The sequence below is a fragment of the Protomyctophum bolini genome, assembly GCF_963924005.1.
Source record: "Protomyctophum bolini genome assembly, chromosome: 4".
Taxonomy (NCBI): Eukaryota; Metazoa; Chordata; class Actinopteri; order Myctophiformes; family Myctophidae; genus Protomyctophum; species Protomyctophum bolini.
In genome coordinates, this window is record NC_137865.1 from 35,773,709 (window position 1) to 35,793,032 (window position 19,324).

Here is a 19,324-nt window from a genome sequence, read left to right on the forward strand (position 1 = left end):
TCACACAAAACAAACAGAAGAGTACTTTATTAAAAGTTAAGCCCAGTATTCCCATTATTCACACTGGGAAATGTGTATTAAATAATTAGCTGAGACAACAGGGAGATCAAATGTACAGATGCCAGAGGCTAATATATTCAAATACAGACAACAAGAGCCCTTCATTCAACTGGAAAATAGTAAGATGTGATTGTCATTGTGCTCCAGTTCTAACAAGAAAGGACACAAATTAACATGACCAAAGCAATGTAAACAAGATAGAGAGCACAGTTCTGTTCATGCAGGTTGCAGATCAAATTATTGCATAGCTAAATTAACACACTCCAGGCATGTTTCAAACAATATCTGCTGTGTACAGTAATATATATCATGTGCAACAAACGTTGATATATAAGTTATTTCTGTAACCTTAATCCAACATATATTAATACAGGCCAGTGTCTAGCTGGCAGAAGTAGATACAGTAAAAAGGGCTCATATCAATACCTTGTTTTTCTTTCTAGAAAATGTAAAAAGTAGTCCTTTCTCCCCACATGTGACACATTCTGGTCAAGCCCTATTATTTCTGGAGATTAAAACACGAAACTACCTGCGTTTCATCAAAGAAGAAAGTAAATTAATGCATATAAATAGCTGAGTCATCCTGAGAATCAGTCTTAACGAGCCGAGCCATACAGTTTCCCAGACTTCAAACAGACTTCACAGATCGCAGGCAAAGGAGGAGTGAAGGTTGACAGGAATTGAAGATACGGTATAGGCACTGTGCTGTTGAATACTGTACACCAGTGTTCTCAAACCTTTTCATGTCAAGGACCCCCAAATTGATACTCATTATAGCCTGCGGTCCCCAATTAGAAAATATATGCCAAGGACACCCATAAGTTAACAGAAGATTCTTTACGGCTCTAGCAGTGATTCTCAACCATTTTCATTTCAAGGACCCTTAGGTTTGACCTGAATTAGGCTACGGTCCCCCATCGGTCCCCCCATCTCTATTCTATGTATATTGTAAAATCAAAGTTAATTTAACTCTGAGTGATTCCAAATGGAATGGTTCCATTTGTACACTCTCTGAGTTACAGACCCATAAGGGTCCATTTGGTTCCTTACTATCATTTAGCTGGGGACCCCCTGGAACCCCCTCAAGGACCCCTAGCCCAGGTCACACTTTGGGAACCACTGCTGTATACTGTAGCACGGTCTGGGTAGAGTCTGGGAGGGTCTGTCCTGATGAATCCAGCTTCTTCACCATGTAACCAACGTGGAGGCCCTCTTAGATTCGAATATGGAAGGTACTGCAGGCACAAGTAAGACAAAATGCGAAAATTTTACTTTCACAATCTGTATATCTCTGCTGTCGGGAACAAAACAGCACTCCAAAATGTTAACTTTTCAGGAAATGAAAAATATAACATTTTCAGGAAATGAAGAAAACCTTATATCCTATTCTTCAAACAAAGCAATACGGCCTCATCAAAGTTGGTATTGTATTTGTGATTTTATATATTGTCAATTACTTGCATGGGAAGGGGAGAGGTGGTGAAATTGGCTGCTTTAGCAGACACAATCTGAGGATCCAATGCATGGAGTATGTCCGAAGCGCTTTTTACTACTTTGCTTTGGTTCAATGTTTTTATTTATTTTTAATACTGTTTTTATTAGGCATTTTTTGTATGACAACAGAATATTATCGACAATGATAATGAGTATTTCAGTTAAATAAAATAAAAAATAACAGGCAAGGTAAATGTTCCACATACAATACATAATAAAAAAGACATAAATGTGATAAACATGAAAAAACAAAACAGTTAAACAATGAGTTTACAGACAAACAAAACAGGACAGACACTCTTGCTCTCAAACTTTCCCAACATGTTGTTGTAAATTAAGTGAATTACAGACATTCATTTTTAAATGATAAAAAAAAACAAAAAACACTCAGTTCCTTTTTTTCCTTTCCAATTTTCTATTGTGCCATCTATTGTGTAGGAGGGGTTAGCGTGCACCTATTGAAATATTCAATGAAGGGTTGCCATGTCTGGTAGAATCTATCTTCACTCCCTCTCAATTCAAATTTAATCTTTCCAATTGTAAGTAGTGCATAACATCTCTCATAAGTGAAGTGTGAGTCGGAACCTGTGCTTGTTTCCAATTCAACAGTATCAGTCTGCGAGCCAGTAGAGTCACATATTTTATATTGTTATATTGGAAAGTATAGACAGTTTGACCCCGGGCCCCCTGACTCCCATAACGGCTGTCAGTGGATCCGGGTCAAAAGGTCTTCCAACAATGTCTGACAGTGATTTAAATATACTTTGCCAATATGATGTTAGTTTAGTGCAATGCCAGAACATATGAGCTAGAGTGGCCGGCGCCTGGCCACATCTGTCGCAGGCTGGATTGGCGTTTGGATACATTCTGTTGAGTTTTTCCTTTGACAAATGTAACCTGTGTAATATTTTAAACTGTATAAGACCATGCCTGGCAGTGGCACATACTGAAGAAGAGTGCACAAACTTTTGAGATGTAGACCATTGCTCGTCAGTGATAGATATTCCTAAGTCGTTTTCCCAAGCAGTTTTTAAATACTCCAAGGAGGCATTATTATCTAAACATGAGAGAGAATTATAAATAATAGAAACACCTCCTTTGAGCAATGGATCAGGTAGAAATATAGATTCCATTGATGAGTTGGGAGGTATGTTTGGAAATGAAGTAGTGTGTTGTGTTAAAAAATGTCGTATCTGTAGAAATCTAAAGAAATGTGATTGGGGTAAATTTAATTTGCGTCGTATTTGTTCAAAGGTCGGAAATAACCCATCAATATAAAGATCTTTGAAGGAGTGAATACCATTTCTATGCCACACTTTAAACAATGAGTCAGAAAGGGACGGTAAAAAAGAATGGTTAGCGACCAGTGGTGTGCGCACAGAACCCGGGTGCCAACCGGAATGCCTTCGTATTGAAAGCCAAATTTTGAGAGAATGCGAGACTATGGAATTCTTTGGCAACTTAGTATATCTTGAGGCCACTGGGGAAAAGATTAAAGCTGACAACGATGTTGGGGGACAACATTGACCTTCAATAAATGCCCATGTAGGCAATTGATCTTGAAGCCAAAATGAGAGCGCACGTAAATTACACGCCCAGTAATAGAGTTTGAAGTTAGGTAATCCCATTCCGCCATCTGATTTAGGCCTAAAAATCCTTCCTTATTCGGGGGTGTTTCTTATCCCAAATGAACTTGGAGATAATTTTATCCAGATTCTTAAAAAAAGTGTTGTTAACAAAAATTTGAATACATTGGAATAGAAACAGATATTTAGGGAGGACATTCATTTTAATTATATTCATTCGGCCGGCAAGTGAGATAGGGAGGTTCGACCATCTCGTTAAGTCTTGTTCAGTACGTTCAAAAAGTTTTGTATGGTTTTGCTTGAACAAGTCATGTGTTTTGGTCACTATGATTCCTAAATATCGAAAGCTGGTTATAACATTAAATGGGTGGGAGCCAAAAGTTTGATTGCCTTGTGTATTGATAGGAAATAAAACGCTTTTGGAAACGTTGACTTTATACCCCGAAAGCCTGCCAAAACTTTCTAAGGTGGACATAATACTAGGAATAGATGTGGAAGGTTTGGATATGTATAATAATAAATCAAAGTTTTAAGTACAACTCGATTTCACCCGTGGCTTCTCAACTACTGCCACACCCGAGGGCTGCCATAGCTCTGGGTAGGGTAGGCCACCCAGCCTGGCAGAGATCTGTACATTTAAGATCCTATACTCTCCTCGCATGCACACGTAACAGACATAATTATGCTATGGTGGCAGAGCTCTGAAACACAGTTATCTGCTTTTCAAGATAATTTAGAATGACCTCTTTCTACCTGCAGACATACCACACCAGTAGCGTTAATATACAGAGCCATCCATCACCAGTAAGACGCCTGAGGCTGAGGGCGAGAAGCGTGCACACATCCGCCTGGGTGACAGCAGCCTGCTGGGCGAGCTTTGGCACGGGGAGTAGATCAACATGGAATGAATTCTGTACTGGCCATATACAGTAAGGGAGCATGTCTTGAGTGTACAGTGTTTAATGAGGTCAGATCAACATTATGGAATGTCAGAACAGGTGAGCTCCATACAGTATATGCCAAATACTCCAAGAGTCCATATACTATATGGAGATCTAAGGGTAGCAGGGACATTCTCTTGAGTGTACAGGGTTTGATGAGGGCCCAGGTAGGGCCAGGCCTTAATTTTCCGGCCTGTTGAGAACTCTAGTTTTCGCCGGCTGCCGGGCTGCACTAATAACTTTGGGGCAGGCCCCTATAGAGTGAAATTTGAATGGATGGATACTGCATGGTTGTTGCATACTGCATACTGCATACTGCAACAACCAACTGTGACAGCAGGTCGCATTTACTATGACATCAGGGTCTCCACATCTTCATCCCTGATGATGTCACATGATGTCACGAGACCTGGGCACCATGTGATGCCCGACACACGGGAAATGCACGATTCCACTGCGACCTTTGGTCACAATAAGTGATTTGTGTTTCAGCAGGGATTTATGCTTCTGGCTGGTAATGAAATCAGACATGTCACATGGGCCGTTTGCATTTAGATGAAGACACATACTGGAGGCTCAGGCTGACAATAATGAGAGCAGAGCCACTAAAATGACAAACAGCCAACTGGGGGTTGTAGTTGTACAGTAAATGCATCATGACCATGGCATGCATGTGTTGATTAACACATGCATGGGGGTCGATTCTAAAAACGCCTTCTAAATCCTGACCTAAGTCTAATGAAAAACTTCAAATATTGAATCACAAATGTGATATAATGGTCAGGTGAAAGAAGCACTGTCTCCGTTGTAATAAATAATAATAATAATTGTTTTGTTTTGTTTTATTAGTAACGTGTATGTTTGTGTGTCACAACCTCGCACTTTGCGGCCGTTTGCGTGCGCTGTCTCCGTTGTGTGTGTGTGTGTGTGTCCCCCCCCCATATTAGTATGATTATTATTTTAGTAACGTGTATGCAGCCACGTTTGGAGTGAAGTTATATTGAGTGACGTTCTAACATTGCAAACGTTTTGCTGGAAATAAGCGGACTTGGCAACCCTGCCTGGAGCCGACCAGAGCCAGAGTTACGCAAACTCTGTGCACTTCATGGGGCCAGTCCAATGGCGGCTCTTCTACATAGACTTCTTTTGAATGGGGACAACGAATGGGGACAACCGGAAGTTGTTTTCTGCCCCCTCAATTTCGCAACTCTTTTAGAGTCTAACATGGCGAACATGTGGCGAACATGTGGTCTTCATTTTCAGGTTGGTCATTTGGTCAGGTCGTCACCTGACCAAAAAGTAGTTATCATGAATCATACGTCGTAACAGTGGAATATCTATATAATTAAACTATGCATATACTATACGTATAGACTAGTGCTGTCTACATAAAGTGCTATCATAGTCTACATAAACCTGAGAGAAGCTTTTTTTGGTAAATTAAAACAGATTTTGGTATTCGAGTGAATCAATGTGTAAATGTTAGATTTAAATGTTTTTTAAATCTAAATTTCCCATCCACTGGGCCAAACAAAGCAGTCTGATGGGCTTCTTCTACTGCTGGTATGCCTGAAATTCGTCCAGTGAGAAAGGTTCTGTGGTGAAAAACTATGCGTGATTAAATGCGTTAATTCTTTTAATCACGTTATTGTTTCTGTAATTAATTAATGTCTTAATTAACTTTCTGTAGTGCATATACATTACCTTAAAAAGTCAGGAGCCCTAGTTATCATGTTTTCAAAGTCAGCATAGGAGAGTTTGTTGTCCCCGTCCAGATCGGACTCCTCGATGGTCTTCTCACACACTAGATCCACCTCCTCCGGAGTCAGCTCCTCCTTTGTCAGCTTGTTCAGAGTCTTCTCCAAGTCCTCTTTGCACAGATAATTATCCACATTGTAATCTGTGGACCACCACAAGGAACATGAAAATCAACACAATAGCTATAGATTAATTTTAGTAAGTAAGTAAGTACATTTTATTTATGAAAAGGTGCTGAACAGTGTACACAGAACAAGCAATCAACAAGTTAAAACAAACAGGAAAACATAACACAATAAAGTAAAAATACAATAAAGAATTTAACGAAACAAAAGAAACACAGTCCAGGGAATAGCTAGGACTTAGCAGTGGGTGTGGTTTTCTGGTTCCACTGAAAAATCATTTTTGATTTACAAAAATATTTAAATCAATTAGGCCTATGTTAAGCTGAGAATCAAGTCATCCAGGATCCTGGTGAATCATGACTATAAAGTATTTATTAAATGTATTATATCATATAATTAAATATTCAATAATGCTTTATCACTGAATCAAAGGTATCTAGGCTTAGGCTTAGAATAATTTTGTAAATCTCTATGGGAAAAATGAATGGCCGATTTTTCAGTGGAACCAGAAAACCACACCCTATAGGAGGAACCCACGGTGAAGGTTTGTTAGAGAAGAAGTCCATCTTTACCATATATCTTGAAGGCAAATATGGCCTTCAGCTCTCTGGGAGCCGTTTCACTGAGGACGGAGAACATGTCCACAAAGTCATTGAAGCTGAGGTTCCCCTGGCCATCCTCTGAGAAACACTCCACTATCCGGTTTCGGAATGGGTTCTCCTGCACATAAAGCAGGTTAAACGTTGGATAATTGAATGTGCCTGACAAAAAAACGTGAATAGCATACATACACTAATAAAAATGTATTGGTCAATATGGAAATTTATAATCTTGCACCATACAGTATACTGTATTCATAAATAAGAAAACAAAACAGCATACACCCTAGCCTAAAGGGTGAGGTCGCGTGCACGCATCCGCCTTGTTGACGGCAGACTGCTGGGCGAGTGAGCGCTGGCGCTTTGGCATGGGGGGTCAGATCAACATGGAATGAATTTGGCCAAATACGTAAGGAGCATGTCTTGAGTGTACAGGGTTTGATGAGGTCATGCAGACACAACATATGGAATGTCAGAATGTCAAAAACTAGGGCAGGCCCGTCTAGTGTTTGAAGGGACAGGTATCAGTCAAATGGGAGACATCGAAGAGGAAGGATGGATGGGGAAGGATCAAAATGATGGAATGTCAGAACAGGTCACTTCTGACATGTCCATATATGGAGATCTAAGGGTTTGAGGTCAGGTGGAGAGTTGCTGGCCAATATTGATAACATCTGGGATCTCCATATATGGGCTTAATTGCAACAGCAGGTCGCATATGACATCAGGGATCTCCACGAGACCTGGGCACCATGGGGGCTTTCCCGCATGTATGGGGATTTTGAGTGACTGACAAAAATGTACGATTTCATAGTAAATGTGACCTGCTGTCGAAAAAAACAACACAGTCGAAAACACCACACAATAAGGACAGAACGACCAGTTAAAGTTAAAGCATTTACACTTTTCTGTTATTTCTTTTCCTCTCATTTTCTGTAAAGCACTTCGGTCGATCATGTTTTTGTAAATGTGCTCTATAAATAAAATAAAAAAACATGAATAATTGATATGTTGCATTGATTTTTCACAACTGTGTGTGGTGTTACATGTTTCATTAGTCATGACCATGACAGTTTCATGGCCATTCTGTGTTTATAGGCTGTTTATATGCTGCAAAACGTAGGTTGTAGTGTGTTCTGCTGAGCATGGTCTTTCACACAGACAGACCCCGCTCCCAAGAGAAGACCCCTTAACCCTTATCCCTAAACTTATTTGCCATTTTTTACTATTTAAAAAAAAAACCTTTTAAAATAGTTCAAATAGCTGATCTAGCTCACAACGTGTAGATGTCGATCGGCTAGTTGAACTATTTTAAAATGATTTTCATAATAGTAAAAAGTGGCAAATAAGTTTAGGGATAAGGGATAAGATGGAGCCCTAAGTATGCACCCACTGCACACAAAATGTGGGGGAAACAGAGCTACACTTTTCCCACTATACCAAGACATCAGTCTTGTGTCTGTGTTGTGTCTTGTCTGTGTTTAATGGCCGCTCCAATGCATTTCCAATGGAAGCCCATGTGGTTTGACCAAATTGGCAGAACACATCCATCAAAGCTGTTTTCAGACACAAGACAGGTGTCTTGAAAGTGTGAACGCAGCCCAGTAAGGGCATATGTCGACCCCGCCCTGTTCCCCTCCGATCGACCTTTCCTGGTGCTGCAAATAATGGGACTGGGGCGGGACAGAGAAAGAATTGTTCCAGCTCCAAAAGAACCATTCACATACTGTAACAACAAAATGGCTTTTTGTACCAGGAACTCTGTGATTCCTGAATGGACCCCAGAAAAAGGCCTTTGGTTCGGCACAATCGGCAGTCTCCTCAACAAAGCCAATTAACGCAAACGCTGAGGCAAGCAAGGATTAGATTTACAGTTATGATGCGATTACAGGACTTTGGAGACCTGCGTGTAAATTCCCATCATCAATCCTTGCTTGAGTGGTCTCTGTCTTCCTGCAGCTGGCCTGTGACAGCTTTATATGGGCACAGGCCAATTATGTCCAATGGAAGGACACGTTATGAGACTGTGCTAAAATGTGCTGCCCTCCACATAAATTAGTACTTCTGCCTGATGTATAGGAGGAAAATTGCAAGATAAATGCTTCTTTCATGTTACACAGCATAGTAAAGTTCTTCACAAACGGGACATATACAGTAGACTGAGAGACGTTTTCACATAATGTTAACTTTCACAAGCCCAGAGGATGTGGCATGGTGCAAACAACAGTGAAGGTGGCTGATGGGTTCAGAAAACTAAGGTCACACACTTGGCTCACACTGTAACTGACGGGGATCGCAATACTGTCCTCCCAGTAGTGTGGGGACATTCAGTGTGTGTGTAACAGGCCTACAGCTGTTGCACTTGCACCGCATGCGGGGACCACTCGCTGTTTTTGTTGAACGTTAATTCTATCTGTGTCCACTGGACCACTAGTAACCGAAAAGGGGAGGGACCGTTGAAAGGATGAGAAAACAACAGATCGATGCACGAGGTCATCTATGGCTTTATCGTTCTCCTCATGTGATATTGGTCCTTTCCAAGTAATAAATCATATTAGCCATTTAAATGACCTGCTTCATAGATCTTAGATCGATCATGGATGTTTCGTATCACCTCCCACCAGAACTTCACACATGCTTTTGACACAACCGTAGTTCACTCAAGCAACATGCTTGGCACTCCAAAGAGCATCTCGCTAACAGTGCGCAGCTGTTCAATAGCTGAGGTGGTCACTGTCACACCAGCTCTAGCCCTACAGTTTTCTCTCATTTCTTAGAGCAATACTAAATAAATCCCCCTGGTGAATATATAACATCTGACCCAATGCTCAATACCGGTGCACCCCAGGGCTGTGTGCTCACCCCCCTCCTGTACTCCATGTACAGTGTACACACATAACTGTATGGCCACGCACAGCTGTAATGTCATCATCAAGTAGGTACGACGACACTATACATTCATGGGGCTGATCACCGGCCTATAGAGACGAGGTCAATAAAACTGGCGCTATGGTGTCGGGAAAACAACCTATAGCTCTCAATGCTGGAACGACCTTTGAGCTAATTATGGAGTTTAGGAGGCAGAGGAGGGAGCATACGCCAATCTACATCGATGGAATTGCAGTGGAGAGAGTCAGTGAGTTCAAATTCCTTGGCACACACATATAGACGACGACCATAAGTGGGTCACTCACACCCACTTGTGTGGTGAAAAGGGCACAACAACGCCTCTACTGCATGCTAACGGCGCCTGAAGAAGTTCAGGGTCAGGGTCGGTTGAGTTTTAACCGGCCACGCGTGTCGTAACCGGCAACTCATGTTGGGAGCCACAGTTGAGTTTTAACCGCGTAACCAGCAACGCATGTCGGGAGCCACGGTTGAGTTTTAACTGGCCACGCCGCATGTGTCCTGAGTCCTGACGCACGCATATGTGTTGGACCAACGTCTGCGCCCTGGTGCGAACAGCCCAGCATAATAGTCAGAGGCTTTTGGTGCAACCGAAGGAATGTGCATCATTGCCTGCCTACTTTATCCAGTTTTAGTACGATCTTAAGTTACCTTTAGTTCTGGCATGTTGACTATTAAGGATAACGGCACTTCACAGTCTGGGTCGTTAGTGTAGTCCATCGGTACAAGATGTGGGGCCAGCTCATGATATCTGCCGTGCAACCTAGAACACACAAATAAATAAAAGACAGCAATACTGCTTGTATCATCAAATTAAAAAACATTCCCCAAAAAAGACGTTTTCTTTAATACCAAATAAAATTATTGTTCTAAGTAATTAGAACAATCATGAATCATTGAGTAAATACAAATAAAAATCTAAGATATTCCATAAATTTGGAAAACAAATGTTTAAGAAGTAGTGAAAATAGTGGATCTACAAGCTCACAACGTGGCACGAAGCGGTGCATTGTGAGCTTGTAGATCTGCTATTTTCACTAATTTGGGTCCCAGTGGAATGTCTAATTTGTCTTTTGGGCCACAGGCTAAGTTAAAAGCTTGGGAGCCGCTGGCTTAGCCTTAGACTACCGGTACATACAGTGTCTGAGAGCTTACTGGATGCTCACCAAAATAAGACTATTGCTGCTGAAGTAAAGCAAGGAACCCTTGCAAACAGTTGCCTAAGCCTAACACGCACGCACGCACACAGTGTGTCATCAGAGGTCGGCAGTAATCTACAAGCCTCTTACACTCTGACCCCTGAACATCCCTGTTACTGTACGTGTGTCCTTCCTCATCCTATAGCAGTGTCATCCATCTCTGGGGTCACTGCTCTTATAGAGGACAAACTCATTAAGTTGAAATCAAATAAACCTGTCAAAATGACACAGCTGCTGCTGCAATGATCGGTCATACAGCAGTTAATTCTAGTAAAGGCATTTTGATTAGACAAACCGTAACTCAGCATTCTGCTTGGTTTACTGTACGTTCTGATACGTTCAACTTCAACACCACTGTAACAACGGTTCAACATACTATAATTTATCTCATTTGGAACCTCCCAATTTTTGTATTAGTTTAAAACGTTCTATTTCTAATTAACTTCATATTGACATTAATTTAACAAGCCATGGTTAATTTTGATTATTGAAAAAACTAAATCAATGCAAACATCGTTCCAAACTAAAAAGCAAACAAACTCTGCCTATTGACCATTATGCTGCTCATTTTGTTCCTTCATGCAATGCATTAAAGTGAACTACAACAGTGAAAGTACGAGTCTTATGGAATTTAGATTTTTGTTATGCACATGCACATTGAAAAGACTAAAATGGATAAGAATGACACACCTGTATTCCTGGGCAGTGTTAATTTCGTCAACTAATACTATGACAAAAAATGTTCATCGACTACCTTCTTTAACTGACGAAAACTAAATGGAAACAAAATAAAAACTAAGCTATGATGACTAAAACTAAGACTAAATATATTGACAATTTCGTCAACAAATAAAAACTAGACTAAAACATTAGGAAGGGACTAGTGGACAAGAGGAAGAACTCCATCATTTTACACTTGGTTGCATGCTGAAAATATCAGATCTACAAGCTCACAACGTATCGCAGCCCGGCGCGTTGTGAGCTTGTAGATCGGCTACTTTCAGCAAGTGTAAAATCAGCCATTACGACGGCATCAAGGCTCACCAAAATACATTTTAGTCGACTAAATCAACTGTAGATTAAGTCGGCTAAAATCTTATGATAGTTAGTCGACAAAAACTAGACTAACACTAGTAACATTCCAGGTGACTAAAATGTGATCAAAGCTAAATGAAAACTATTCATGACTATGACTAAAACTAGAAAATCTAAATTTGCTTGTAAAAATCAACACTGTTCCTGGGTAAAACCAACTATGATGTTTCAGGCAGAGCTCACAAAGCGATCGCCTCATAATGATCAGTGATGATCTTTGTCTCTCACCTTCATAACTGTGTCATGGTGTGTGCTGCTGGGAACACAAGCTCCTTCATAACTGTGTCATGGTGTGTGCTGCTGGGAACACAAGCTCGGGATGTTTTATGAAGGTCATAAAGCTGCATGCGATGTTACTACGCTCGATGATGGAGATCAATTTCGGTATGGTCAATTTCATTTTCAGTGCACCGCTGGCCTTGTAATCAAAGGCAGTTTCAATGTCATTGTGGAGGAACAGTTCAGCATTCATCCACAAGTCGGGGGGAGGGGGGGGGCACTGTCCGGCAAAAACGTTGGGAATGATTGCAAAGGAAAAGAGAGTCTAGAATTCTAGAGTCTAGTGTCAATATTAATGTGTTATTTTTCACCAAATGCAAATAATAAATACAAATCCTATACAAATGTGTCCTGTGTTTAATACAAATATCTGTATTTGTCTAGAGTCTAGACTGTCTAGACTCTAGTCTATTTGTGTTCTTGTGTTTACAAGTGTGAGCCAAAGCAAAAACAGACAAAGTATCAACTTACTGAAATACTGATGGTGTTCATATGACCGTGACACATTTCATGACCTCTAATTCCATTACGGTCAATTCTACATGCTCTGATTAGATTAAAAAAGCAACCTGAGAGCACCATAATATGGAGCTATAAAAATATCCATGATATATAATCTCATGAAATAGTATAATCTCATGAAATAGGTTCGTTTTCAGTAATGGATCATTACATTTGATAAAATTAAATTTTAGATTCAAATAAATCTGCCTCTGTCATTCTATTGAGAACTGCAAAGATTAATCCAACAGAGTGCCCTACTGTAATATCAGCACATGAATCCTTACGCATGAATTTTGATCCAATTATATGAAACCATGCACTGAAGTTTATTAAATTCACAGTTCTATCATCATACCAAAGATCATCTTTAAGGGATTATGTTTGATGTTGTCCTGTCCTGTCCTGTCCTGTCCTGTCCTGTCCCGTCCCGTCCCGTCCCGTCCCGTCTGTCTGTCTGTCTGTGTATGTATCGTTGCAGAAGAAAATAAAACGCCCAATCCTCTCACAAGCCCAGTTCTCTGCTTACCAGAGTCTTAGCTTGCTTGGAACAAAGTCAGTTTGGCATGATTCTTACTGTATGCATATCTTGTGTTTGAAATAACACCATGAGTCACAAGTTGGTTTGATGTTGTATGCGCTACAGTGAGGGCGGCTTAAACCCAATCTTGCTTAGGGCCCCCAGATTTATGGCTGGCCCTGCTTCGTACATTAACATTACTGCAACTGTCTGTTTTACCAAAATGTTGATCAGCAAGGGATAGATAGAAGCAGTTTTTTTGGTTATAGTTATTCTATTTATAGTGACTCATAGGAATAGACTATGTGACAACCAGGTATAATCTGGTGACCACCGGAGAGACGGGTGACAGCCGGAATGTAGACAGCACCCGGGTGAGCAGTATGGGTTAGCGCCCCAGCCTGTGTCCTCCGTGAGGAGGAAGCCCAAAAAACCCTGCCTTTAGGAGGGCCATTATAATCCATCACTCCTGAATGAAGTGCCTGGTGCTGGGAGTCTGGTGCAACGCACATGTCCTGGTGAGAGCAGGAGTGGACCTGGTGAGATGTAGGAGGGGCCCGGACAGGAGTCAACCCACAGAGCCTAGTCCTTCCACGCTCCAGAATCTGGTTCTCCCAGTCCTGGCAGAGTAGTTCCGGAGCAACAGATGTGTGGTCTTGATCTTTCCCTAATGGGACTGAACGAGGGTAGCTACTGGGATGTAAGTCGGAACTTGATCACCCTGGCTGGGTCACCTGAGTGAGGGGTATATGATGTTGCCAGACCTGAAACCCTGATGACCTTAGGATACATCACTGAAGATACGTCCCAGGTTTTTTAGTTATAGGTAGATGCAAGAAAGTGGGGTGGCTCCACTTACCGAAGGATTTCTTTGCGTGTGAAGTAAGTGCAGTCCTGTAGGAAAGAAAGTGCAGTGTGTCAAATGAATAAGCATGAATTAGCCCAAACAAAAACACAAACAAATTATTAACTACAAAGAATGCCCAAAACACAAAGGACAAAAAGATTACTGGTAAAAAAAATGCTTATCATATATTTTATACACAGGGAGTACCTTGTCCTAAACGTAGAGTTGTCCTAAACAGTTTGAATCAGTAGCTTTGAAAGCAAACATTTTTAACTAAAATCTTTGTTTCTGGGGGTGCCTGAAACCAGATATTTTAAGGTGAGTGTCGATAGCCCCATACATATTTCTGGGTCCTTGAGCAGCCATTTGAGCACCACTGACATACGTTTTTGAGAAAACTGTTAGGATTTAGACATCTTGTAGAATTGGCCTGAGGTCTTGACTTAACGGCTTACCGTAATTACCTGGCATCCCTGTTCCAAAATTGAAAAGGATACAGGGTTGGTTGAGTGCATTGAACTACTTGGCTGGCTAGAGAACCATCAGTATTAGGAGTCGACGTGGACCACACTGGTATGCATGACAGGCTCAGGTGGCATATAGAATGAGAGTACGGGGCCTTGGAAGTCAGCGGAACGCATAGCTATTACACTAAGCCCTGAATGTGGTCTCAAGTATCACTAAAGGTATGACTTGTTGTCAGAATGTTGTGTCACCCATGGTAGTTGCAATACACACATTGAGGCAAGGGAACATGATCAGGTGTGTGTGTGTGTGTGTGTGTGTGTGTGTGTGTGTGTGTGTGTGTGTGTGTGTGTGTGTGTGCGCGTGTGCACGTGCGTGCGTGTGTGTGCATGTGCGCGTGCACGTGTGTGTGCGCACACGTGTGTGGCTGTCTGCACTGATGAGTTACCGCATAGGGGTGTGCACTGTGCATATGATCCAACACAACAGCCCTGCTGGAGCCACCAGAGGTTTGGACTTTGCACATATGTGCACAGTGCACAGTCTGCACATGCACATTAGTGTTATTGTGCTGAACTTGAACATTCATTGCCACGCCTGCCTTATTTCTGTCCAGATTTACACTGAGATATTTGCTGTATTTTAGATTGCATTGAGGCGTGTGTGTAAGTTCCGACTTCTGAGGTAAACTATTTCTTCCTGTAACATGCAGCTTTATCGATATGCATTTGCACACTGCATTTCCCTGTTTCCTCTCAGGTATTAATCAAGACGATCTCATGTCAGTACAGGCTGAGCTGCGTGTGAACCAGTCCAGAGCATTATCAGTTAGCCTCCGAGACAGCTTTAGTGTGGCACGCCAGAGTATGCCAAACCAATGCAAGGAGTTTTAGAGCCCCTTTAAAAGGTATTGACATCAGGTTGTGAGTAGGGGTGAAATCGAAGAAATATCGATTTCGATGTATATCGATATGTAAACAGCAAGTAGTGTATCGTTTGACTTTGTATCATATAATTTGCAATGGAAATAATCAATTTAGTCAATACTAAGTACTTCTGCATTGTATTTTAGCAAGTTTAAGAAGATTTTTTTTTAAGATGGGTTTAATTATACTTTTCCATTCCATATAGCTATAATTGGTATATCGAAAAATGTGTGTATTCTCTGTGGTCATGTCAAGGCGTGGGTTTGTCCATATGTGTTTCACACATATTTCACACATATTTAATGTATTTTCTAAATAGTCGATTTTGAATCGTATCGAATCACCATAATAAACCAATATAGTCCATGTATCGTATCGTCAACCATGTATCGTGATACGTATTGCTGTTAAAATGTATCTTTACACCCCTAGTTGTGAGCATTGTTAATTTCTCATTCATTTGAAATACCGGGACATTACAGTGATGTAAAGCCAAGCCACTAATCTTTGTTATTTGTAGACAGACTGAGCTTAATTCATTTAGTGCAACACATGGACTATTGCCTTCATGATAGAACTGCAAAGGAAAGTGTGTCTGCATGTGCTGTAGCATGCAGAGCTGGGAATTGCTTGATGAACCGGCCAAAGAGCCAAGCGCTATCAGACATATTGACTGACCATTGTTCTTGGATAAATTAGTTATGGAGGTTGTACTACACTAGGTTCTACCCCCCAAAAGCTCTATTGATTCATATAGAATTATGTCATAATTCAATATAAAAAAAGCATAGGCCTATGCTTTCTTTAAAATTGTTCTACAGTATAAGCGTATATATAAAAGCCTTTTAAATCCCATATGGCTACCAGTGGTTCTCAAAGTAGGGTCCCCTACCCCAGAGGTGATTGATACATGGGATTTTATATTGGTTGTCAGCAAAATGAGGAACAGTTTACTTTCAATATAATTTCACCGGCTAGAAGATAATGTACAAGTTTGACTATTCAGAAAGTTTCCATTCACTCCACTGTTAACCCACACGCAGGGGGTTAACAGGGGTGTGTAACTATCCATCCATCTTCAACCACTTATTGGTAGTCGGGTCGCGGGGGCAACAACTCCACCAGAGTGCTCCAGACTTCCCTCTCCAGAGCAACATTAGTGACTTCCTCCTGGGGGATCCCTAGACGTTTCAAGGCCAGTGAGTCGATGTGTTTCCTTCAACTGCGCCTTGCTCTGCCCCAGGGTCTCCTCCCAGTGGGATGTGCCTCGAGGACCTCCCTAGGGAGACGCCCGAGAGGCATCCTAATCAGATGTCTGAACCACCTAAGCTGGCTCCTTTCCAGGCGAAGAAGCAGCGACTCTACTCCAAGTCTCTCTCGCATGACTGAAATTCTTACACTATCTCTAAGGGAGATGCCAACCACTCGCCGAAGAAAACTAATTTTGGCTGCTTGGATTCGCAACCTTATTCTTTCGGCCATGACCCACACTTCATGACCATATAGGTGAGAGTTGGAATGAAGATTGCTCAGTAGATAAAGAGCTTTGCCCATGGCTCAACTATCTTTTTGTCACAACAGTGCGGTACAGCGACTGCAATACCGCCCCTGCCGCTCCGATTCTCTGGCTGATCTCATTCTCCATCCTCCCCTCACTCGTGAACAAGACTAACTAAGTGTATGTAAACCAGTCAGTACAGGACATCCTTCCTTCTAATATTTATCTTGGCTCGTTTGAGTCGTCTGGAGCTACATTTGTAATAATGTCATCTACTGCACATTCACGATCCAGTTTAGAGACTTAAAATAGAGAAAGCAAGAAGACGTGTCTTAAGTCTGCTGCACAGTAAAATCCTCAGAGTTAAATGTATCCATTTAAAACTCAGAGAGTGTTCAAATGTAACCCAATGGACCCATAATAACTCTCAGAGACAGACACTAAGGATTTCACTGTGTGGCTATACTTCAATCTCCTGCATATTACACCAATATTTTGAGTTGTCACTATAACAGTGTGCTGAGGCAATTATCCTATACAGGCATATACCCCACATGGCAACTCTGTCCGATTCTTTACATTGTATAGGCAACATAATTATTTCTAAAATAAGGGCATGTTAAGAGCAACAGAAGTAACCAGAGAAGCTCTTGAGTAGTAAGTTATCTCCCAAGGGTAGTGTTTCCAGGCATGCTATCATACTGAGGCTTGGCATCAATAATTAAGTCACACCTAATCGTAATGATAAACCTGTGCAGACATAGCTGGCGTTTCTTCACAGGACGAGGCATCTATTGTTACAGAGTGCAAAAGGTTAGGGCTTCTCAGATCATGTCAGATGTTGCCCTGAAGACCTCGAGATCCTCCAGTTGAAATGAAATCAGAGCCTTCTGCTATTCATTTGTTTTAAATACATTATTGTGCATCATCATTGCACATGATGTAAGCACGGAACAATCTAAATTCATATGGACTCTAAAAATGTATCCTTTATGGGGTTGTCTCTACCCAATAATCCTCAATGTTATTTATTCATTTGTAGTCTCTCAAGACCGACTGTTGACTCTCAGTTCAAAGGAAAAGAGGGTGCTGCTGTGTTCCCTTTGTTTTGCAGATGGGTTCCCAGATTGATCCATTTATTGTAACTGAGGATTTTACTTGTAGAGCACTACTAAAACATACAAATATGGTCTGCTATTTGACAGCTTTTAGCAAAATTCTATTAGAGGGTCTTTGGTCATTTTAGCCATTGCTTTTTGTTGTTGTTGCAGTTATGTTGACCATGCAGGATACTATATATATGTATTTCCAATTATGACCCATATCCAAAATCAGCCATTGACTCACATCGGGTGGATCACACAACTGTATTAACATTAGTTAATTACGGTAGTTAGTTCCGCCGCACAATAACAATTATCAGTGCTATTTAACTTTGGATAAATTACATATCTACACAATGGAAGTTAAAAATTGACCTAACACTGGGGATTTTATTGGGCATGCCGCCACCACTTAAACCTGACGCTGCCAGATCCAAGAAGCTTGCTACACAAGTTTGTTTCACAGCCGCCCCCATCTGGCAAAGTCATGTTAGCCACCACTACCTATGATCATAGATAATCCCTTTTAATTTCAATGTTGTTAAAATCTACATTGTAATTAAGGACTCATGCTTATACTTTACATTTTCTCAATTAAGCATGCATTAGTCCCACACACACCCATAACAGGCTACATCAGACTAAATGCACCTTGAAGATATAGCTACAGACTTGTCATGCACAATATGCTGTTATATGCCATGCCATGGTCATATATATATGGCTATACTGTATAAGATAAGTCAGAGGAAGAATATAGGAAGCTTTACCTGGTATGCATCAAGTTGCTCGTCCGTAAATATGGTCTGCTTATTACCCATCTCTTAATCGAGTTGTTTTTCTCCTGTACAGAATCATTACATTTACAGTTCCATGTGTTTTCTCAAATCTATGCATTTAGGGGGTCCAGGAGGAAGATCAAGACCCCCGCACATCTGTCGACTGAATTCCTTCAAAGTATTGGTGCGTTTCCAAAATAATATGTCCCCCATGGATTCAAAAAAAGGAAAACAAGAAAAAGAAAAAAGAAAAGGGTTTGCGGTAGCAAAGAAATTCAAAATGATCTAGAGACATGACCAGGGTGTGTACTGTTTGCTAAGAGGAGGCGTGTGAATTGATCCGTTTCAGCACCGGTTGCTGTCCGCATGCAGCTTGAGTTACAACCAGCGAACCACCGTTCAACACCAGAGGGCGTCTATGACCCTAAGGCAGTGGTTTTCAACCATTTTCATTTCAAGGCCCATTTGGCATAAATTGTGTCACGGACCACCTGCCACCATGGTGAAATTTAGCCTCTCTTTAGACCCAATTTGTCCACAATTCCATGCTGTATTGAAACGTTGATCAAAATAATCAATAATCAAAAACCAAAAACAATTATTTTACATTATCTAATTGTGTACACTTCTTGTGAATTAATT

At 41.1% G+C, this 19,324-nt stretch overlaps 1 protein-coding gene across 2 annotated transcripts; it reads right to left on the reverse strand.

Moving 5' to 3' along the window:
- Nucleotides 1–1,273: 1,273 nt before the first annotated feature.
- Nucleotides 1,274–18,724, reverse strand: cib2 (calcium and integrin binding family member 2; the record flags this gene model as incomplete). Of its 2 annotated transcripts, XM_080761917.1 has the most annotated exons (6): nucleotides 1,274–1,295; nucleotides 5,786–5,981; nucleotides 6,537–6,684; nucleotides 10,122–10,233; nucleotides 13,924–13,958; nucleotides 18,674–18,724. In XM_080761917.1, 6 exons carry the CDS (start codon nucleotides 18,722–18,724, stop codon nucleotides 1,274–1,276), a joined length of 564 nt encoding a protein of 187 aa, XP_080618043.1. The 2 variants fall into 2 exon arrangements, with proteins under 2 accessions (XP_080618043.1, XP_080618044.1); XM_080761918.1 differs by lacking the exons at nucleotides 10,122–10,233; nucleotides 13,924–13,958.
- Nucleotides 18,725–19,324: the final 600 nt, after the last annotated feature.